General features: G+C 34.8%; 1 protein-coding gene across 1 annotated transcript; it reads right to left on the bottom strand.

The window, feature by feature from the left end:
* Positions 1-12,767: 12,767 nt before the first annotated feature.
* On the bottom strand, positions 12,768-19,477 carry LOC113700714 (serine carboxypeptidase-like 11). The gene is made up of 14 exons (XM_072047115.1): positions 19,299-19,477; positions 19,054-19,199; positions 18,777-18,853; positions 18,485-18,607; positions 15,578-15,680; positions 15,056-15,093; positions 14,784-14,885; positions 14,583-14,669; positions 14,234-14,395; positions 13,927-14,001; positions 13,510-13,628; positions 13,295-13,408; positions 13,171-13,216; positions 12,768-13,068 (listed from the first exon to the last, which is right to left on the bottom strand). The coding sequence occupies exons 1-14, from the start codon at positions 19,451-19,453 to the stop codon at positions 12,985-12,987; spliced, it is 1,431 nt and encodes a 476-aa protein (XP_071903216.1). The 5' UTR covers positions 19,454-19,477; the 3' UTR covers positions 12,768-12,984.
* Positions 19,478-22,064: the final 2,587 nt, after the last annotated feature.

The raw sequence follows: 22,064 nt of genomic DNA, 5'->3' as shown, positions 1-22,064 counted from the left end.
CTTTAAACTGTGATGAATGCAATTGAGATATGAGTGTACGTAGCAAATTCATGCCATGGGGTGTTCTATTTTCCTCGATGACGAATTGATTGATGAATATGCTAAACTTGACATAAATTTGACCACTCGTGCGATTTTTGAGCCTAATTTTTCGTTTGTTTGAGTGGTTATTGCATATGGTATTGTCATTCTAGAACTTGCTCGGTTATGCATGTCAAGACCACATTTAAATGAATTTAATACATTGAAATGATAGGGCACCTAGGAATGAGCCACTTTTGGACCTTCTCAAAACCAGCCCTTGGATTATTTACTACCGTTAAGGAGCCAAGTTGAGCCTTAACCCCTATTCTTTGCTTGAGACCCCAGCTTTTAGCCGTGAAACCTCTTTAGACTTTCTTTTGAACCTCGTGTGAAGAAGTGCTTTGATTTCATTATACAGACTTTTGGAGTATTATTCGAAGGGCATTACACCCATTTATGTATCAAAAAAAAAAGGGGGAAAAAAAGGGGATGTGAAAAGAAGACAAAGTGCAGGGAACCAGCAGGTAAAGCTGACTTTTAGGGTGCTGGTTGGGAGTATTGAAAAAAGCAAAAGAAAAAAGGGGAAAGAAAGATAAAAAAAAAAGAAGAAAAGAAGGTAAAAGCAAAAGAAAAAAAAAGGGAGGAGAAAGAAAGGTCGAAGGTTGTGGCAAGCTCTAATTCACTTCACTTGTGTTATGGTGGAGATGCCTTTAAATTTAAAATGTGCAAGAATCTATGTAATGAATTTCCGGGCACTTTCTTTATACTTTTGCACCATTTTGACTCCTTTTATCCTACCTTCTCACCCTAGCCCCATTACAACCCTGCAAAGTCCCTTGATTGCTGCATCTAAATTCATCAGTAAGTGGTGGCGATATGATATATGAGCAAGCTTATGGTAGTGTCATTCTATTGTGTTGTTTTGAGAGCCATCTTATATATATTTCATATACATTTTGGAGTGAATGAGTGCACTTTAAACTGCGAGTAGTGTTGATTTGGTATATTCTGATTTCGATAAGGTTATTGGGGATCTTGGAATGCCATTCTTGGTATGAACTGCTGTGATTTGCTTAGCATCTTGATTGTACTTCTGAGTTAATTATGCTTGAGGGCAAGCATAGTTCAGGTGTGGGGGAGATTGATAGGTTGCATTTTAGTGGGTATTTTGGGCATTATTGCACAATTAATTGACTGAATATTTTCGTTAATTGGGTGGATTCTACTGATATTTTATTTTGGTGCTAATTGCAGGAATGGTTGCTGAAAAGTGCTTAAATTCAACTTTAAGAAGATTCATCGGACGTGGGGCCCGCTTGAGAAGCTGAAGAAACCTAATTGTAATAGATTTTATTTTAATATATTTCTAGGGAGTCTGGCTGCAATTTTGGACAAGTAACAATTTCCGGCTATTGGGGATACTATTTATCTCTCGCGCGGCTTAGGTTAGAGGAGAGTTCTTTTTTTTTCTCTTTGTTTTGGTTTTTCCTTGGCTCTGGAAGGAGACTAGACAGCCGCAGCTTTGTAGGGAGAAAGGCAATAGCCACTTTTGTTGACTTTGGGAAGCCTGTGAGTTTTTCTTTTGTTTGGACCAAATTGAGGAATCAAACAATCTTCCTATCTCTTGTATGATTCTTGTGTGAGAAAAGAAAGAAAGCTAAAAGGAGCCGCAATTGTGGACCTTTGAAACTGCTTTTGATTCTGGCTTTGACCGAAGGAAATTGAAGCCTTGGAAATCAATTGAAAGCAATCGTAATCCATTGTTGTTTTTTTCTTTCTTCGGCTGACCGAAGTGAACGAAGGGTCAAGTCTTCCGTTTGCTTTGATTGAAGAATTGACGGCTTCCCCCAGCTCTGCCGCATGGCCTGTACTCTAATTATGGGGAACTAAACCTCCTAACTCTAGTCAAGGGAGTAACTGATGAATTGGTTCAACTAATACTGTGAGATCTAAACCATTGTTAATTGTTTTCTTCATTTATTGATATTTACATGTTCCTTGCTTTTTATCGCTATAGCCTTGTGTATGATTGGTTAGTGCGCAGTAATTAATTATTCATATAGGTTATTTTGCTAACTAGAGGTAATTAAATCCGTAATCGTTCGTTATCTCTGTCTTTGTAGCAACTGGCGTAATTGGGTTTATGTCAGGGGAACATGCGATCTAGATTAAATAAACCCTCGTAGCGTGTTTGTTAGTTAGGATTGGGCCTTTCTAATAAATAATGCAATCTAGAAATTAAATCCTACGGTCGTACCTAGGGTTGTTTTTGGGTTAGAGAAATAGCTAACGGTCGTACCTTAGCTTTCGATAAATTAAGGAAGGGTTGGTTGTTTAGCGCGTGCGAGACAACTATAACCAATTTATTAATAAATGTTGGAATTATTTCTGCATCAATGATCAGTGCATGAACCATTTCTGAAGTATACCCTTGGCTAGAGTTCCTCTCAGTTATTTCTTTAAATTAATTATTTTCTGCATTTAATTTGTTCAGTTGGCATTTGATACCAAAACCCCCCATTAATCTTGATTTGAAGAGAAACAAATATCTCTCCAGTCCCTGAGGAGACGACCCTGCTTACCACTGTCTACTAGTTAGGGAATTCAGTTAGATAATTAATTCAGGTATATCGGATTAAGCAAACTCTTCGGGAACAGGGTGAATCAAGTAACCCATTGCACACCTAGAGTCCCTGCTCCAGTACTCGAATTGATTACTGACTGTTTCAGGTGGTAGTTAGGATTTATTTATTATTATTGCACAGGTTCGGCATCTGTCAGCAATTAATCTCTTTAACATAATGGTAACTTGCATGATTCATGACGTGTGTGAGAACCCATAATTTTTTTTTCATTTTCTAGGTTTTAGTATCTTTCATGGCTTGTTTTCTGCATTTTCGTGATTAGGAAAAATTTCTAGATAATTTTTGTGAGTAAATAGAGTTTTTAGGTGATTTTTCTAGTATCGAATAGTTTTGAGAAATTAAGAGCGTATACTGGACGTGGGACCCGCTAGTGCGAAAAGTTCGGAAAAATTCGGCCAACTAAGTTAAGTTTTGGATACTGGGTTTAAATTATCGGGTGTTAAGAGATAAGTAGAGGTTGCTAATTAGATTGGTTTGAGGGAAAACAAAAAGATAGAGATGCATTAATTAGGTGACAAGTGTCACCATAGGGTTGGTAGAAACTTTTGACCATTATTTCTTGTTTTACCATTTGACTTAAATAAACCAAAAATCATCAAAAATATTACCTATTGTGGCCGGCTCTCTCTCTCTCTTTCTCTCTCTCTCTCTCTAAGCAAAAGAAAGAAAACTCTCCAAGATTTGCTCCAATCTACTAAATCAACCATTGAATCTTGTTTTTGCTCCATAGAAAACATTAAGGGAGTGATAGTGAGGTGTTTTGTGGAGTTATTTGGAAAGCTAGGACTAGTTGCTCTCTCTCTCTTGTTTCTAAGGTGAGTTGTGAAGAACCACTCTCCTCCCTCTAATGATGCTTAATTTATGATTAGTGGTGGTATAAGATGCAACTTTATGGATTATATTTTGATTTTGGTTGAATTGGTGAAGTTTATAATTATTGGTGATTTTTCTGTTTTAATATGAATATGATTGTGTGGCTATGTATGATGATTGGAAATGATATGTAAGGGATCTAGGAGGTGGAAAAAGTGGATAATTGCAAGCAATTTCTGTTTTAGAAAGAAAATTGGAAAGTAGGGTTTCTTTGATCTACATTCTGCTCGGCACAGTAGCTCATAGTTAGGGGCCGAATTGGCCTTGGGTTAAAACATAAAAGTTGTAGGGAATGATATTTTAGAGAGGCCTCTAAAATTTCAGGTCAATCGGAATAGTGTAGCTTGAGAAAAGTCAAAATTACCCTTGCTGTTCTGGTTTTACCTGAATTTGAGAATTGCGTCTGTAATTGGTTATTTTGGTTAGGAATGCTTCAGAATTGGTTGTTGAGGTCTTCTGATGAAATGTAGCCCTGTTTCTAAGCTTTCGGATGGCTTTGGAATTACTGGATTTGGACTTAGGTAGCTTGTTTTATGATGTTTACACCAGAATGTGTTTTGTGAATCTGTTTTTCCGGTTCTGGTGTAGTATCTTGCATTTTTGACCTTGTTACACTCGAAACGGGATAGAGTTGCCTTCTGGAACATTGTAGCCCTATCTCTTAGCTTCGAAACGGTGGGTCTTTTACCTTCATCCGATAATCGTAGTGCCTTTGGTGCCATTACCGTAAAATGAGGTCAAAAACTATTTTTTTCAGAGCTAAAGATAATTCCATTTCCGGATTTTTCTGGTTTCCTCTAATGCTTGTATATGCTTATGGAACCCTATTGGGGTCGTATTTGGCATTGGTTTATGACTCGTTATCGAGTCTCATTGTACTTTTTTGCATGTTTTAGGGCGTGACGGTGGTTCACGACGTTCTTTTGACGGAAGTGCATGAAACACCATTTGCAAGCTTGGTGAGTGTACTACTCACTTGTGTGTTACTATATGGCTTTGATACTTGAAATTGATGCGTTGAATGTTAAATGATTGAAGTGAGAGCGTACTTTATCACTCTCACTTATTGCTTATCATGTTATTGGAATGTTACATGAAATGTTACATGAAATGAAAGTACTTGAGTTGGTGTCGTTTGGACGAGTATCCAACGACCATGATTTAACTACCATTGAGCTCAACCCCATTGGTAGTTGATTGAATCGAGCCGGCAAGGGCTTGGTCGTGCCAATTAATGAACCTTGGGGACTGTTATGGAATCTTGTAGTATAAGAGACTCTCGATTCCGGTATACTCGAGTAATACCACAGTGCAAGTGTTTGGAGTTCGGGCCCGGTAGGGGAATGTTAGGTGGAAGGAATGGAAGTAAAGTGAAGTCTACGGTTGGTTACTTTTAAACATTGATGGAGAGTCAATGAGATCCGATCAAGAATGCAAACGAGGAAAAGGGCTCTTGAGAGCCGCCCGTATCCTTTTATCATCATTATTGATGTGTGTCTTTATTTACTTTTGATGAATTGGACTGAAAAGCTTGATGCATCTATGAACTTGGTTGCTTGAGTAGTATTATCTCACTGGGCAATTAGCTCACCCTATTCCCTTTTGTTTTCCTTACAGAAAAATAAATACTTTTGGACTGCAATTGATAGTTGGTTGCCGAATTGAGCTAGTTGGACATATCTTTTGTATAACTCATTGATTGAAACCCTAAATGTACTTTTGGGTCGATTTCTCTTTTGATTTGGTAAACTGTACTTGTATCCACTTTTGAATAACTTTGGTATGCCACTTTGGATTGTATATACTAAATTTCAACATGTAAATACTCGCTTGACGTTTGGTTGGATTTTGACGTGTCGGTTACTATTCGTGGCCGACTCCGATTTCATTTTTTTTTATTTTGGGATTTTGACTTGTTTACGCGCGTTGTATGGTCCGGAACGTTTTAGATCGCTCTAAACTGAACCGTTAGTCCTGGCAAGAGTTGGGCAGGCAGTCCGCTAACCCCTTTGGTTCGCCTTAGGGAAAGGTGGGGCTGTCACAACGTGCGTGAGGTATACATATATAATAAGTTTACCCACAATCAAGTTTTATATTTATAATTCCTAAATACCTCACATGCAACTTATCACAAGCATATGAATCGTAAGCGAGTATAGGGTATTAAGGGTCGATCCTATAGAGAAGAGTGATAATTACCGGTGTTTTTCGAACTCCTTTATTAGTTAGACTACCATATATATATAATTAATGAAAATAACACTAGAAAGTTCCTACAGATATGGAATTCCTTACTACTCTTGCAAATGAGATTACCGGTTAAGTGAATGCTATTATCTTAATTAGTTATGGTGTAATTTCCTAATGTATGTGAAATATACCCTCGTAGTGAATCAACTATACTTGTAACTAAACCATACCTACTCTCATGGTTATGAAATTAACTATAAGTTTATTTTTTCTATGAAATTATATGAACAAGTCACTAAAGCCATAAAAGTGCTCCTCTACTCTCGTGAGTGAACTCCCTAGGTTTATCACTTTCTTGAATTAGTGTTAAATTACAATTCTCATTGCAAACTTAACACCTTTAGATAATCACAACTAATGGCCGGTTAATCATGACTAGAAAAGTAAAAATGATAAATAACTTGCTCAAAATAATATCATCAAATAACCAAATAAACATCACTAACAAGATATAGAAAGTTCATCCATACTCTAGGCATAAACTTTAGCAAAACATGAAATAAGATCCAAATTTGTATTATAGTTAAACATGAAATCAAATACAAAAAAGAAAGTGATAGGAGAGATGTCACCCGTCAAATAAGTTTCAAACTCTCCATCTTTGCTCCTTCAATCTTCATCCAAATCTAGCTACAAATACAAGATAGATAAACTACACTAATTACTCTATACTACCCTAACTAATGAACTAAGGAAATTCTAGTGAAAGCTACATTTTTTATGAGTGTCTCTAGCCTTCCAAAGTTGTGAAAATGTCCTTCAAAGGCTTATATATATAGAGGATTTAAGAATCAAATGAGTTGTTTCTAGTTGTCATTTTTGACTCTTGAAACTCTCCAAGTTTGCTTCTCAAAGTTTCCATGCATCAATCATTTCCAACTGGAATCTTGGCAGAAAAAGTGGTCCAAAAGCTTGTGTGAAAAATGCACAAGTTTTAGAGTAAGTTGCAGCCAAAATCTACTAAAACGAGGGTAAAAAATGCGGCCTATGCTAGCATTTTAAGCCCTCGTTTTTCTCTTTTTGCAGGTTTGCTAATTCTGGCCAGATTTCATTCTTGCTTTATTTTTGTTCCAATTTCTAGTGATATTTTCTCGATGTTAGAAGCTAAATTAGCTCTTGTATAAAACATGAAAGTTGTAGTGCTTTGAGTTAACTTTCCAATACATTAAAAATCATCCAATTTGGAGCTCTGTGAACTACGAAATGGCCAAACTACCACGACTGGTCAATCCCTTGTTTTAGCTTTTGACCCTGAAATTGCACTTCTGTATTTCGACTTTTGACTAGGAAAACAACTGAACTGTACTTTGATATCTTCAAAATCATGACTTCCAACATGGTGAACCCTGTAAGGAAAACAAAGGTAACGGGAAGGGGTGAGCTTACGCTTACTGAGGTACCCAAAATACAAGCAATCATGAACCATGGAGATTTATTTTCATTCACTCAAATAGACACAACAAATAAAGAAGTAAATAAACATCTCAAATGGAAAGGATACAGGTGGCTCTCAGGAGCCAAATTTCCATTTGCAGTATTTGATCCAAACTCGTTGACCTTCCGTCAACGTTTAATGAAATAAACATGTCCATAGACCGCTCTTAGAACGCCAAATCCCGTTCACCAAACATACCCCTTGCCGGGCCCGAACTCCAAACAAGAACAAGAATGGTAATACTCGAGTATACTGGGAATTCAGAGTCTCCAATACCCAGAATTTCCCAGGAACAGTCCCTATGGTTTGTCAATTTCCTCGACCAAGCCCTCGCTGGCTCAATTCGATTAACTCTCCATGAAGTTTGAGCTCAAGGTTAACAAGAAGGTTGTTGGATACACTCAGGTCAAGCACAATACTAATTTCCAGTTTATACAGTGAGCAGTCACACAGGCAAGAGAACGGGCAACAAGTTCAAGTAACAGGTACAAGCACATACAGTGACTTGACAAATAAGCAAGAGAGACGAGTGTGATAAAGTACACCCTCATCTCGTCCAAAATTAAGCAGGTATTACTGTCAATCCAGTCACATGTTGCAGGTACAGGTAAAACAGTTAAGCAACAAATCATGTGAGTGGCACACTCACCAATTCAAGCAAGGATACGTCAAAAATCTTCACCCAACGTATGGCTTTAATCATAGAGAAACCCTAGAATAACCAAGGTAAAATAATTATGGTTTCCACATCCACAAATCCAGTAAACAGAATGCATAAGTGAGGCTCGACTACTAGTCGTATGCCTATTCTAATGGACTACAAATGCAAAGAGATAAAATATAACTTTTGAGTAAAAAGGTAATATTTGGTCCTAGGTAGGGACAAGAACGACCTCAAAACCCTTCATTTCTTCCAAAATTCAACTCAAACTTGTAGGATACAAACAACTTAAACAATTGGACAGCACCTCCCCTTAAATTCTCTATTTTTCCCTCCTACAATCAACACCAAGTTTCATCTCAAACCAACCACAATTGCACATATAACTCACAAGCTATTTAATACACCGAATTAGGGTCTTAATACCCTTCAATTTGATCCAATTAATAGCTCCAAGATCAATCACAAGAAAGCCCCCAAATTGAAATCCTAAAGCTGAAATTTTCCGTACAAACTGAAATGTTCCGTAAACAACCACAACTAACACATAAAAGCTTCATTTTACACCATATCAAGCTATCATTCCATGGCCAACCAATAATTATCATATGAGGGCAGAAAAATCACAAAAAAAAAATCTGAAATTTAGCTAACTCTACCTCAAACCATAAAATCTTCCATAAAATGGCATATTTAGCCACTACAAACTACTAATTTGACATCATCAAGAACAAAGAGGAAATTTCTAAATAAAGTACTTTGATACCTCAAGAAAGATGATTGCTTAGGGTTTTCCCTTCACAAATCTCTCCACTAAAAGCTTTAATCCTCCTTAGTAAGCAACTTTGATGGAATAATTTGATAATTCAACGATTGAAACTCAAGATTTGGACAAAAATTGAAGTTGAAGTTGAAGAAACTCCCTTGATTTTTTCCTCTCAAGGTGGCCGACCAAGCATGAAGAAAAAATGAGAGGAATTTTGGTCAAATTTGGGTTTTAGTAAAGTAAGAAGGTCTTGGTCAAAAGTCCAACATCCAATGGCACCATGACACTTGGCCTTTCTTAAGTTTAATCTCATCCTTTAGTCTACCAATGGTTCATCTATCTAGTTAGGGGTGGCAATTTTCGACACGACCTGAAAACACGACACGAACCTAACACGAAATTAATGGGTTTGGGTTGAGATTTCGGGAATTCGGGTCAGAATCGGGTTGAACCCGATGAACCCGAAAAGAAAACAGGTCGATTTCGGGTCAACCCGTGGTGACCCGATATGACCCGTTTACGAATTAAAAATAATTTAATAAACATAAAAATAATTTTATCTAACTAAACTAAGTTATTCTTTTTTTCAAAGGCATTAATTACTTAATCCTAAATGAATTTATTTAATTTGTGTGAAGTTGAAATTATTATATTTGGACAAATAATATATTATATTATTTTATACTTTTATACTGTTTTAATTTATTTTATATTTTGTTTGGGATAAAACACTTTTACGGCGTTTAATTTATTTTAGATTTGGTTTGGAATTATTTATTTAAATTTTTATTACTTGATTATGTAATTAGTTTTGTGAGAAATTAATTTTATTAAAAATTACAGTGATAAATTAATAAATTAAAATTAAGTTTCGGATCATTTCGGGTCGACCCGCCAACCTGTCAACCTGAAATTTTCGGGTTCGGGTCAGTGTACTTGACCCGTCACGGGTTGGCGGGTCGGGTTCGGATCAACATATTTTCTGACAGGTCGGGTCAGACCCCGACCCGCCAACCTGATTTGGACTCGAATTGCCACCCCTATATCTAGCTAATCTCTAATTATCCCCTAGCATCTTGTAAAATAATATCCCTCAATATGAAACTTAACCTAGTCGTCAAAATTTTATCGCACTCACCGCACTAGCGGGTCCCACGTCCTTAATACACTTCCAAATTAACCCGAACTAACTTATACTAGAAAAATGTTTTAAAAACTATATTCACTTATAAAATGTCTAGAAAATTAAGATAGTAAAATAAAATAAAGAAAATGCATGAAAATGAATAGAATTAAATGATATAAAATAAGGAAATTTTTACGGATACTCACATAACCCAACCTTTCTTCTAGTACTAACACTAGATAAAAGGTTAAAAAGGTAATAACAAATTATTAATAAGTGATTGTGAGCACTAGATATTGTATTATACTATTCCAAGGTACTAGTGCAGTTTGGTACTTAAGAGAATGAGCATCATACTCTTAATGAAGTTAAATATACTTTCATAGTGCCTTCATAATAAAGGCTTGAAAAGTGCTTCACCTATATGATCATGGGAGTGGTGCTGCTCCTACCAAAAGTGGGGATTTTCTTTTGTAAATTATCATGAATCGAAGATGGAGCACAGGGCCAGAAAAAGTGCTAAATCATTTCGTGAACTATTCTACGAAAGGGATATAATCTTGTGTGTGCTATTTCTATTTTAATTTTAAAGTCATGGTTTAAGCTTTGTAGCCACCTTTACTTGTTAGAACAAGTGAAATATTTGCACTGAGAAAAGGATTTAAGTTCACAAACACCTTTTTCTATACAAGATAATGTCAGTGCTGATTTAATTTCATTACAAACTAAGTGGGGGATTGTTGGTAATAATTTGTAATGAGAAAGTTGAAGTTCATTGTTCCACATTGAAAGAGGATAGAGTGCTCATTGTTTAAATATGTCTTTGTTTTCTTTCCTTAACAAATTTGTTTCAAATATTACTTTGGAGGAAAAGTTTGGTGGAAAAGTTATTTCAATTTATATTTCATTCACTTGAATATGAATTAAAAGATATATAAAACATCTTGACAAGGGCACTTGGGGCTTTCTGATTAGGGAGGGGTGCTAATTGATTGTGTGAAATATTTATTTTAGGTAATTAATTAGAGGCAGTTAATGACAATTACAACAGATACGTCTGTTAAATGGTTAACTACCTATACAACTCTTCATTAAGAGTTGCATCCTTAATGGTGTCCTGAATAGGTGCTTCAATTCTTTAAAATTGTAGAACTTTGATAGAATTAAACTACTTTTATTGATAGTTCTTAGACTTTGTTGTATCCTAGAGGTAATTTGTCTAGTATAGAAGCCAATAACACTTTAAGGAAAGTGTTTTTTTTTTCACGCCTCAAAGTCTCAACGTCTGCTTAGTTTAAATCAGTTCTTTACAATATTTCTATCATGTCTTCCTTAGAGATCGCCACTGTTATTACAACCTCATGAATTGGTGATTTGAGGTATTGATCTAGGGAATGAAGGGGAAAACAGGGCAACTTTGAAAGTGGAGAATTAAATTAGATGCCACATGATGAATGTATGGTCCAGGATTAGCACCAATACCATTAAATAATGTAGTTTCATGGAATAAATGTGCACATAGGATCTATATTGCTGCTTTCGGATCCTCTGTACCACTATCCGATCCAGTGTCAAATTCAGTGTCAATTTCACTTATTATATGAGGGTAGAAGAAATTTAAATAAATTACATATGACAAGTTAAATAAATAGGACGTTTGGCATAAATATAGAAATGTCATAGAGTTGTCACCGAAAAGTGAAACCAAGAATCCCATATGGGGATTTGATACCATAATGCACCGGTACATCTCATCTAATTACTTAAGGAGAATTGAATTTTTGATCCCAATGTTTGGCTTCGCATAATTAAAATGATTTAAGATTAATATAATTAAAGTTCCATAATAAAATAATTTAAAATTAAATACTAAAAACAAATAACAAAATTCTTGCATAATTTAAATTTCACATTTGTTACAATTTTGGATACTTTATATTTGTTAAATCATTAGTTCCAATTGGTCGTCAAAAAGATTTAAAAAAAGGAATATATTAAGTTGCCGTGTTTGTACGGCAGACAAAAAATTTGAAACGGTGCCCATTGCATGCTTCTTTTTATTAATTTGTCAGCGGGCTCTTTTTATTAATTGGTCTTTGCCAGTGGGCTCAAGCATGGCGAGTTTTATTAATTTGTTAGTGGCCTCTTTTTATTGGCTGGGACCAATTTGTAATTAGAGTCCACTATGTTTCTCAAACATCGCGAGTTTCCTTTTTTTAACAAAAAAAAAAAAATCCAACTAATAAAATAGTCCGGTGTGTGTCAGAGACACGATGGACATAGACAGAGAAAAAACTTTATCTCAACTACATTTTTGGAGTTTTTAATTTTTAGTCAATATTTTCAAGAAATTTGCCCATATGCAAGCTATAAATTGAATGGATTCATATGGATTAGGTATTTTTAAAAATATTTTTTAAAAATAAATGTACTGTAATGGTGTATGTTAATCACATTTTTGTGTTGATAGTCCGTTTAAATTAGGTGTTTTTAAAGATATATTTTGAAATATTTTTAAAATTATATTGGGATATTTTTAAAAATTTATTAAATTTTCACCACCACTACCAACCACTGCCCCTCTCCTCCACTGTCACCATCTTTTTTTCCTCTCCTCTCTCCTCTCCTTCTCCCTCTTCCTTTATCCTCCCTTCCTATTCCCCCGCAACACATCTCCCCCCCTCTCTCTCTCTTTGGTTGAGCGAGCCATAGGTGTGGAGGAAGCAAAGAGGAATTGCGTGAAGCAAAGAATGGGAGGAAAAGGAAAATGGTGGAGGAGAAGGAATAGCAAGATGGAGGAAAAGGGAAGAGAAAGAAGGAAGGAACGATTGACGGCAGTGGAGGGAGGGAGAGACAGCGGTGGGTGGTGGTTAGTGAAAAAGAAAGAGGTAGTAGATTTATTTTATTAATAATTTTTTTATTTTTATTGTGTTTTTGGAGTTCTTTTATAACATATTACTATATACTCGCAAATTCAAAATCGACCATGGTCAAAACAAATTTTATCCAATAAAAATTCGATACATCCATTTTTTGAAAAGACACGTTCTTCAATGACTACATCTTAGTATCTTACTCATCTTTCATCAAGAAAGCATTCTCTTGAAGTAAATGCTTATTAACTAGAATCAGATGGCGTTTGAAATAACATTTAACACTCGACATTTTTGAAATCTAATACTTTCATACCCATCTCCCAATTGGCTAGAGAGGCTGATAGGATATCCACCTTCCAAACATGGATCTACATTCCGCTGGCTTATTATATGAAGCAATATGGCCTGCTCCCTGATAAAAATGAAGCAAGATATACAATCAAATCTAACGGTGTTCTTAAATTAATACAACCTGAAAACCTACACTAAAGCAAGAGAAAGAGGGATTTCTTGCCTTTACAGTTGCAAATGTCATCTTATTTGCATAAGTCCTTGTATAACTGCAAGTAGAAAAGAGAATTAATTTGTTTAACTTCATGTTAAAGGTAACTAGGAGAAATCTTCAATTTTCAACCAACCCTGCAACTTGGCCTTGATGAATCCATTGTCTCCAATCATCAATAATTGGGTAATTTAGAGATCTTATCCATTCTTCAGTTCCCAAATATGGTGAGATCATATCATGGTCACCACTGAAATTAATACAAATATTGTGCTTTCAACATATATAATTGCCATTAATCCGCGAGTGTGATGATATAAATTCTACAATACGAATATTTTGTTACCAAACCTGTATATGAGAGATCTGTAACCTTTAGTGCTGAGATTTGCGTGATATGGTACAACGCTCCCTGCATTTTTTGTGTATAGTATGCTATAGTTGCATCCAATCCACTCTTTAATAGTCCCCTGTCATGTAATTAAACAAAATATATGCAGAATCACATGAAGACAACAAGAATATTTAGAGAATTATGGTAGGTACAGTTGTGTTAGGTGCAATTATGTCTTTGATATTGTATTTGTTACAAGTTTTGATGTACACTTAGATTACTTTGTTAAACATATATATTTTGCTTTATGTAACTGTACATCAATTATTGTAAAAACTACAATAATCAGATACAATTGCATCAATCATAACTGTACATGTTCGTGCCCAGGTTAAGGAAGCTGGCTTCAAATAGAAAATCAAATTTTGACATGCCTTTCGCACATGGAGGGCCTCTTGAACACTCATGTCATTAGCCCAGTAGTATATAAGCTTTTCTGCAGTCGCCGCCTACGATAACCATGTGGGCAACAATTAATCACAATGTTGTGTTTGGATAGAAAATCATTTACATAAATTTATCTACTGAAATTATAAACACATTTTTCAATCATTATTTTATCTTATATATATGATATCAAAAAGTGTCATAATATATTTTTAACAAATTTATTCCAAATAATCTCCTATCCAAATTTATTACTTTACACGCGATTTTAAAAAGATAATAGCAGTATCTTACACGACATTGAACTGGATTAAATTCCAGAACGTCAAGCTCCTCAAACTTCTTATAGAACGTTTCAACAGTTGATCTCCTGCCACTGAATAAGCTATTTGGTTTTGGTGAAACATCAGGACAAGTGGGCTCCAGCACATGCTCAATGTTGATGTTATCAATCAGCTGCAGAAGCACATATTTTACCAAATTATTTTAACAGTATAAATATATATATCGTTAGTATATAGTATATAGAAGATTAATCGTTTTTTTTAATTTTTTTTTCAACCTTTGTAGGAGGCGTAGGCGCTTTGATTTATAAAGTAGGATAACAGCTTACAGAAACACAGAGGAGAAAAGGATTGCTGACCTTATTGTATGCCTGGATATTCTTCAAGCAGGGCGCATTGCTGGGGTCTATATTTACATATTCTCCTTTACAGGTAACTTTCAAGGACTGTAAAATTATAATATAGATCAAGGGTAATTGTACAGTAAAAAAATATATGTGACACAATGTTTTAAAAGATCATCATTCAGCTCAGCAGCGTGTAATTAAAGAATATTCAACCTCATAGAGTTCATCAGAGATTAGCGCCGTCCTATGAGCAAATGGGATTGCATGGTTTCCATCGCCTTGAGTGGTCGGTGCTGGGTTTCCAAGTAAGTATCCCTGAAGCCATTGATTTTGAGAGCCGTGAGTGACATGTTATCAGTGAAGCATATATATGAACAATCTAAAAAGCGATTATCAGACCAGGATTAAAAATGATATTTTGTCCAAGTATGTAATGATCTAGCTAGGTAGACTACAAAGAGAGAAGATTACGAAAGTTACAGGACCTTGAGATGAATATGCGGCTCAATCCCAGCAACATTTCCTACAAGGACACCAGATTATGGAAGTTTTAGGGACAAGAATTGTCCTGGAGAAATAAAACTTGTAGTTTTACTTTTGTTTATGGCAACTTCGATGGATTATCTTGTGGCAGAACGCTCTGAACCATTAAGGTCCAACTTGAGAGAGTAATGCCATCACGAGCACTTGTTCATCAACTATAACGAGGAAAAGGAAAAAGGAATATTTTTCTCTTAGAATTATTATATAACCTAGAATTCCAAAGCAACAGTTTCTTTCTTTATTCCCCAAGCATCTTGGAGTTAATATACTCACAGAAAAGAATAAAAAGCCTGCAAAACTTGAAGGAATCTTTGTATTTGTTCCTCTTAATGCTCAACCTACTTGAAGTAAGCGGGCAAGACCCCTAGTAATATATACAATTTGCTTACAAAGGCGTTGGCAATCTCCACTATCAGATTATAGCATTCGCAGGAAACTTGCCTAAATAAAGAACAACTTCATACCATTTGAGACGAGTTGAGCTAAAATTGGAACAGTAATGCCTGCATAGGAGCCTCCTCCAATGTAGAATGAATTGGATATGTACTCGGGGTTATCATGTAGCCACTGCGACACAATCAACAATTAAAAGCAATCTTATGAAAGGTAATAATCTCTTTTATGATTTTTTTTTTTTCTATTTAAAGTTGAAAGTCCCGGGTCCTTTCTTTTTTCTACTAATAAATGAGGGTTGACAGCAAGGTGGGCCTGTAGGCGAAGCAGTCCACAATTTGCCACATCTATTACCATTATTATATTTTGGACTTGGTAAAAAAGACAAACTGTCCGGGCGAGTGGATTCTTAGTTAAGGTCTAGCAGCAGCTCGTCTGCTTAGGTTTGTTCCACATCGAGCGTTGGGGGGGTTTGGGGTTAGTATTTAAGTCTCCTCAGGAATCTCAAGAGTTCCGGCTTTTGTGGTTCCCTGTGGATTAAGGGTTGAGTTCTAACTTACAAAAGTCTTTGGACTTGGTAAAAAAAAAAATTACCATTATTATATTATATATTATATATACTATATAAAAAGCATGATGAACCTATAGTATGAGTGTAAGCAAAAATTGATCTTAGTTTTTGTTATACCAATATTATCCTTGACACTAATAAATGGACAAATTACATTGCATTTCCTCAATAATTAATCAAAATTATGCTAAACGTTATAAAGAAACATTTTTTGAATTGTGGTGAATTAAACCAAAAATGAAACAACCAATTCATTGCATTTCATCAATAATTAATATCAGTTATGCCAACAATTACAAGAATGAAAAAATTCCCTTGAGTTATAGTGAATTAAATAAAAAAATGAAGAACAAATTTTATTTATAAATTATAATAAAGTATGGTGAATCTTAGTGGTTAATAGTGTAAGTGAAAAATGATATTAGTTTTTGTGTTGCCAAAATTATACTCCCCTCTAATAAATGAACAAATTGCATTGCATTTCATCGTTAATAAATAATATCAAACATGCAAGCAGCTACAAAAAGGAAAAATTGCTTACTTTTTTTATTTATCAAAAGAAAGAAGAACAAATTTGTTTACAAAATCCAAGCTTAGAGAGTATTTCAAATATGAAACAAAACATAACAAATTGTTACTATGAATCTCTTAAAAAGTACTGCAAGCCTTTTTATTTTTAGGATATAAATAAATTAAGTCTTAAGAGCACCTTTTTAATATGCGTATATTAGTATTGAGTAAGAAAACTTTAATACAATATATAATAGCAAATGGAGTACCAAGGTAGGCAAAGACTTTTATGTTGGGAATTTATTTATTTAAATTGCAATAAAGATTAAATTTAATGAATTTTATCAATCATATTCTTGTAACAACTAATAATATTAAACTATTATATAATAAATAATTTTAATGTCTTATAATTTTAATCATATAAACTCTATAATCATAAAGCATGTCTTCAATAAGAAATGCAAATAAATTTCACTAAATCAAAACATTTCTCTTCAAAGTTAAGCGATTTAAATTGAAACAATGGAATTTCAATATATTTAGATACTATTATAATTACAATAGTACAATAGATCATTTTACAATCCACAGCTAACAAAAAAGTAATAATAATTAAAAAGTCTCACTAAAACTAATAAACAATTCATAGAATAATTTAAAGGGGAGCAACAAACTATTCAAAAAAAAAATTTAAACTCAAATGGCATAAAAATGAACATTTTAGGTCATCTAAATTTAAGTAAAATGCAAAAAAAATATTGATACTGTTACAAAATAAAAGTGCTCTTGGAACAATGAATGATTCATTGCTTTTACATTTGCATTGATTAGGGCACACTAAGTTCCAAAAAAATATAAAATAATTTAAATATTAAATATCACATTTGTTTGTCTCAATTATATTTATTCCTTCAAAATAATTAATTTTTTAAAAATTTTTAAGCAGAAAAATGTAAAAGCATCATGTTCACGTCCAACGCACGTGCTCCATTACGAGTCATAATAAGTGCATTGAATATTCATAGATCTAAACTCTTATTTTTTTTTTTTGTTTCCTATTTTTGCTTTGGTCTTTTACTACTATTAAGTATCAAAGAGTTTTCCCTTTGCAACCATATTCATGCTGTACTAAGTCATTGGAACTGATTCTTAAGGACGCAAATCTGTAGGAACAAAATGGTGGCACTTCCATTTTCCTTTTAAACAAAGAAAGCAGACGAAAATGGAAAAAGAAATAAACTCTGGGTAGGAAATTTTGGGAGAGGAAGAGAGGAAGAAAACCCATCCCTGTTCACTTCTTTCTTTGATTTTTACATCTACTAGAAAAAATCCACTTAATATGCTAAATTAAATCAAGTGAGACCCTTATATATTCATGTGTAACTTTTTCATTGGTCTAGAAACAACTACTAGACATGCCTAGTAATTGTTTCGGACCGATATAAAATTTTCTATTCCGCACACCTCACATGTGCCGCATCAGCAAATATGATAAGTGGAACTACATAGTTTTGTATTTTGACAGGAAAGTGGACACAAAATATTGAACAGAGGATTCCGGCTCCCCATAATAGAGGCAGATTTGTTGGGTACACAAAATATTGGATAGAGGATCCCGACTCCCCATATTGGAGGCAGATTTGTTGGGTTAGAGTTATGCAGAATCCTAGATACAAAAGGAAAAGAATTAGTGAGACTATAAACCAATGATCAGTTTGCTAAAAAGGGTTTGTCGACAAATACAGCAGTTTTCAAGTTCGTTTTAAGGATCAATTTTTCCTAAAACTACCAGGTTTGGATGTATTGTATCTGTGACATCCATACAAATTTGCCAGCATATATGAACACAAAGCCTTCTGATTCATTAATTAGCTGAGTAACGGTATATGTGTACCTTCCTAAGAAATTCATAGTTGTGTTCAGAAGCTTGCAAATCTGTAGACTGAGAAGCTTTAGCAGTCCTGGCATAAGAAAAGCCAGCTCCCACCGGCGAATCCAGGAAGATGATGCTTGCAACCTAACAAATGATAACAAATTATTCCGAATCTTGCACTCAATTAGGTTCTTAAATCTTGGAAATTACACAAATGAAACACTTCTGTGAGCTATGATATACCCTGTCAATTTAAACCTCTGTTTACCTTACAAAAATAATTTAAAGTAAAAAAAACTCAATTATTGTGTACCTTGGTCCAAGAATAGGGATTTGTCACCAACTTGGGCAATGTCCCATTATACGGTACTGGCTGGAATTTCAGTGGTCCTGCAAAAACTCACAAATCAGTGATTTGGTTGAATCCCGCTCCAGTTCATCATCTATTCATCACTTGAAGATTTGAGACGAACAAGGTTAGCATAAAACTTCGTCAAAACTATAGAAAATCAAGATCAAAATGCAAAGGAGGTGAACTTGGGGGAAGGGAGTTGACACGTAAATGCAAAGGCTGAGGCATAAAAGCCAACCTATCCCAGAAGTGAGCCCACCAAATGAAGAGCAGCCAGGGCCTCCAGTTAACCAAATCAAAAGGGGATCTGTTTGAGGATTTGACTCTGACTTGACAAAGTGGTAGAAGAGTTGCACATCTTCTGATTCACCAACTCCAATGTACCTGGAAATGTCAGAGAATGAATCAACTGTTTCTTGTAAATTTGATCAACATTAGTTCAGTATCAGTTTGCTGCATATCATGTTATCCTTAGCGACTCACCCTGTTTCGAGCTCAAACGGGAGAGGGCCTTCGAATCCTGGAAGAAACTTAACCACGGAACCAGCCACAGCAAGGTTTGGACGTACTGAAACAAGAACAAGCGGCAAGAAAAGGTTGCCGCAGAAAGAACAGAAGAGCCGACGCACCTTGTCCATTGTCTTGGCAAATAATCAGAGCACCTAATTGGTCGTTTGGGTGATTTTGTTATGGAAAACAGTAATAACTACAGTAATAACTACAATAATAAAATACGGCTTTGACGTGAAAATTCGCTTTTCTTAAGGCAATTTGTCCCTACTATTCTACTACCGGGTTTGCAGCAATTTCCTCTAGGAATAAGAAAGCCAACCAAAATTTCCACACAGTAGTATGCAGAAACTCTCCCAAGACGATTTAGAGAATATTGTTTTGAACGAAAATCGCAGAATAGTAAGAAAGTAAAAAAAAAAGTGAGACCTCTGTTATCTGGACACTATTATTTATGACATTCAGATACGCCAAAAGAAATGTCATGTCTTTTGGAAACGTATTTCTTCATGAATAGGTACCTTTTTAAAAATGAATGGTTGTATGTGTTGTATTTTTAGTTAGGAAGAAATATTAAAACAAAATTAATTTTTCTTAAGATCCAAGTGCCAATCTTTTGACCATTAAATTTATATTTTAATTTAATAGTCAACATGACAAATGTATGTGAAATTTTGAAGTTTCCTTCCAAAATTTCCTATTATCCAAATTGATTTGAAAAGGTGTGCACTTGATTATAAACCTCTTACTTCGTATCTTTTCGATGTGGGATCCATCACTAACTATTTCCAACAGATTTGCTATGCATAATATGAAGAGGAAAAGCGAAAGAGAATTGATTACCTGCCTAAACACGTGTTGCATCTGCTTTGACAATTATTATCGTGTCTCATCGGATTTGCCAATGTATTGTTTGTATAATGGATTATTTGTAAAAATTTATTTGTTTACATCATCGGTATATCTTTTTTAATCATCATTTTATCTCAACACATTACATTAAAAAAGTAATAATTTTTTATATAAAAAAATTATTCGAAATAATCTACCATCAAATCACGCACCGAAGTTTTCCTATTGGAAAATAAACTTTTCAAAATTCTCATTTTTCCACTAAACTATCTTTTTTGTGCCAAACCGCTTGCTAGCCTGTTAAACTCTTAGAAGTGCTTTTATCTTGACCATTTCATTAACCCTTGCTGTTAAGATGGGTAGAAATTAGCCACGTGAAGCACGCCCATTAAAGTCTCTCTCCCGCGTGAGAGTTCAAATTTTCTCTCTATTGAGAAATGTGCGAGTCTCCCTCCTTGGGAGGTTGGCTGAACTCTCTTTGTCTGAAGCCAGCCAAACAACATAGCACTAAAATAAACATCTTGAAGACAACAAAACCCGCTGCTTCAGCGAACTCCGACAGGCTTAATTCCAGCATTAAAGAACACCCGACAAGATCTCATCTTTAGTTTTTGATTGGCGAGTCCAAAGAAGACGCAAAAGGAGGACTCCACTACTAACTCTGTCAGATGCTGGGTCTCAAGTTTAGACAGGTAACTTTAAAGCCTTCACCACAAGGATCTTACCAGCTCCTGTAAGTACTCTTGAGGGGTAGCAGTAAGAATTGTTTTTTTCTCGCTTTTCATCCATCAGTTTTCTTTCTTGATTTAAAAAAAAAAAAAAAAAGGAAACTCTAAAAAACATCTGCAAAAAAGGAAAGCCTCTGGTTTACTTTTTATATCGTATAAAAAAAAGGGGGAACGAATTGTTGTTTTTCATCTGGTTTGTTTTACTGATGCTGTAAGGTGGTAAGTCTTTAGAAACTTTGGCCTTATTCACCTTAGCTGTTTTTACCTTCAGTGGAAACCCAAAAATTGAGAAGGAAGAGTTTAGAGGGTCACCCCTGTTTTCGCTTCACTAAACGCTGGTTCACTCTCCTGGTCTGGAGCTGATCTGTGATATTCCCTTATAGAACCCTAGCAGGAGCTCTATGGCGGAGGAAATAGCTGAGATACTCAAAAATTTGCACTAATGGGTCGTACAGAACTAGACTTGGGGGATGTAGGTCCAAGTGTAAAGGAGTGTCAAGAAAGTCTAGTGGGATAGATAAAAGGTGAAAAAATCATCAACTTTGTGAGAGTGAAAACTTTGTAACATTAGCACGGGGCTACCCCCAAAGGTCTGAGGGTGGTGGAGGTAGGAGTTTAATACCTTTCAATTCTTCATACCCAATGCGAGGGATAGGGAACGGATTTATAAAGGGGGTCCTTGGGTTATTGATAGCCAGATGCTAGTTCTCCGACCGTGGTTTGAAAAAATATTAGGGAGGAAACAATTTATTTTATAAAATGTTAAGGATGAAAAATTTTATTTTGTGAAACGTAAGAGACTATGAATCGAATTATGTAAAATTTAATTTGATAATTTTGTCCTTAAAAATGATCACGTGTAAGACACGTGGTGGATTCCGATAAAAAATTAGTCAAAAACCTAGATAGTAACCAAAATTAATCAATGTGAATTTGCAAGGAATGTAAAATTACATTTTTAAAAGTGACGGATGAAAAAAGTCATTTTACAGAATGTGAAAGATATTTTGAATGATTTTTCCTCTTTTTTTTTTTTGCAAAAGCTTACAAATAAACGAAAATTTGGAGCACTTTTATTGATCAAAGACTATTTATTAGGTTTTTTCGAGTAATTGGTTCGAATCGAAATAAAATTTCTCTGAATCAATTTATAAATAGT

Source organism: Coffea arabica, chromosome 1c, assembly GCF_036785885.1.
Source record: "Coffea arabica cultivar ET-39 chromosome 1c, Coffea Arabica ET-39 HiFi, whole genome shotgun sequence".
NCBI classification, from domain to species: domain Eukaryota; kingdom Viridiplantae; phylum Streptophyta; class Magnoliopsida; order Gentianales; family Rubiaceae; genus Coffea; species Coffea arabica.
This window is presented reverse-complemented; position numbering and strand designations above follow the sequence as displayed.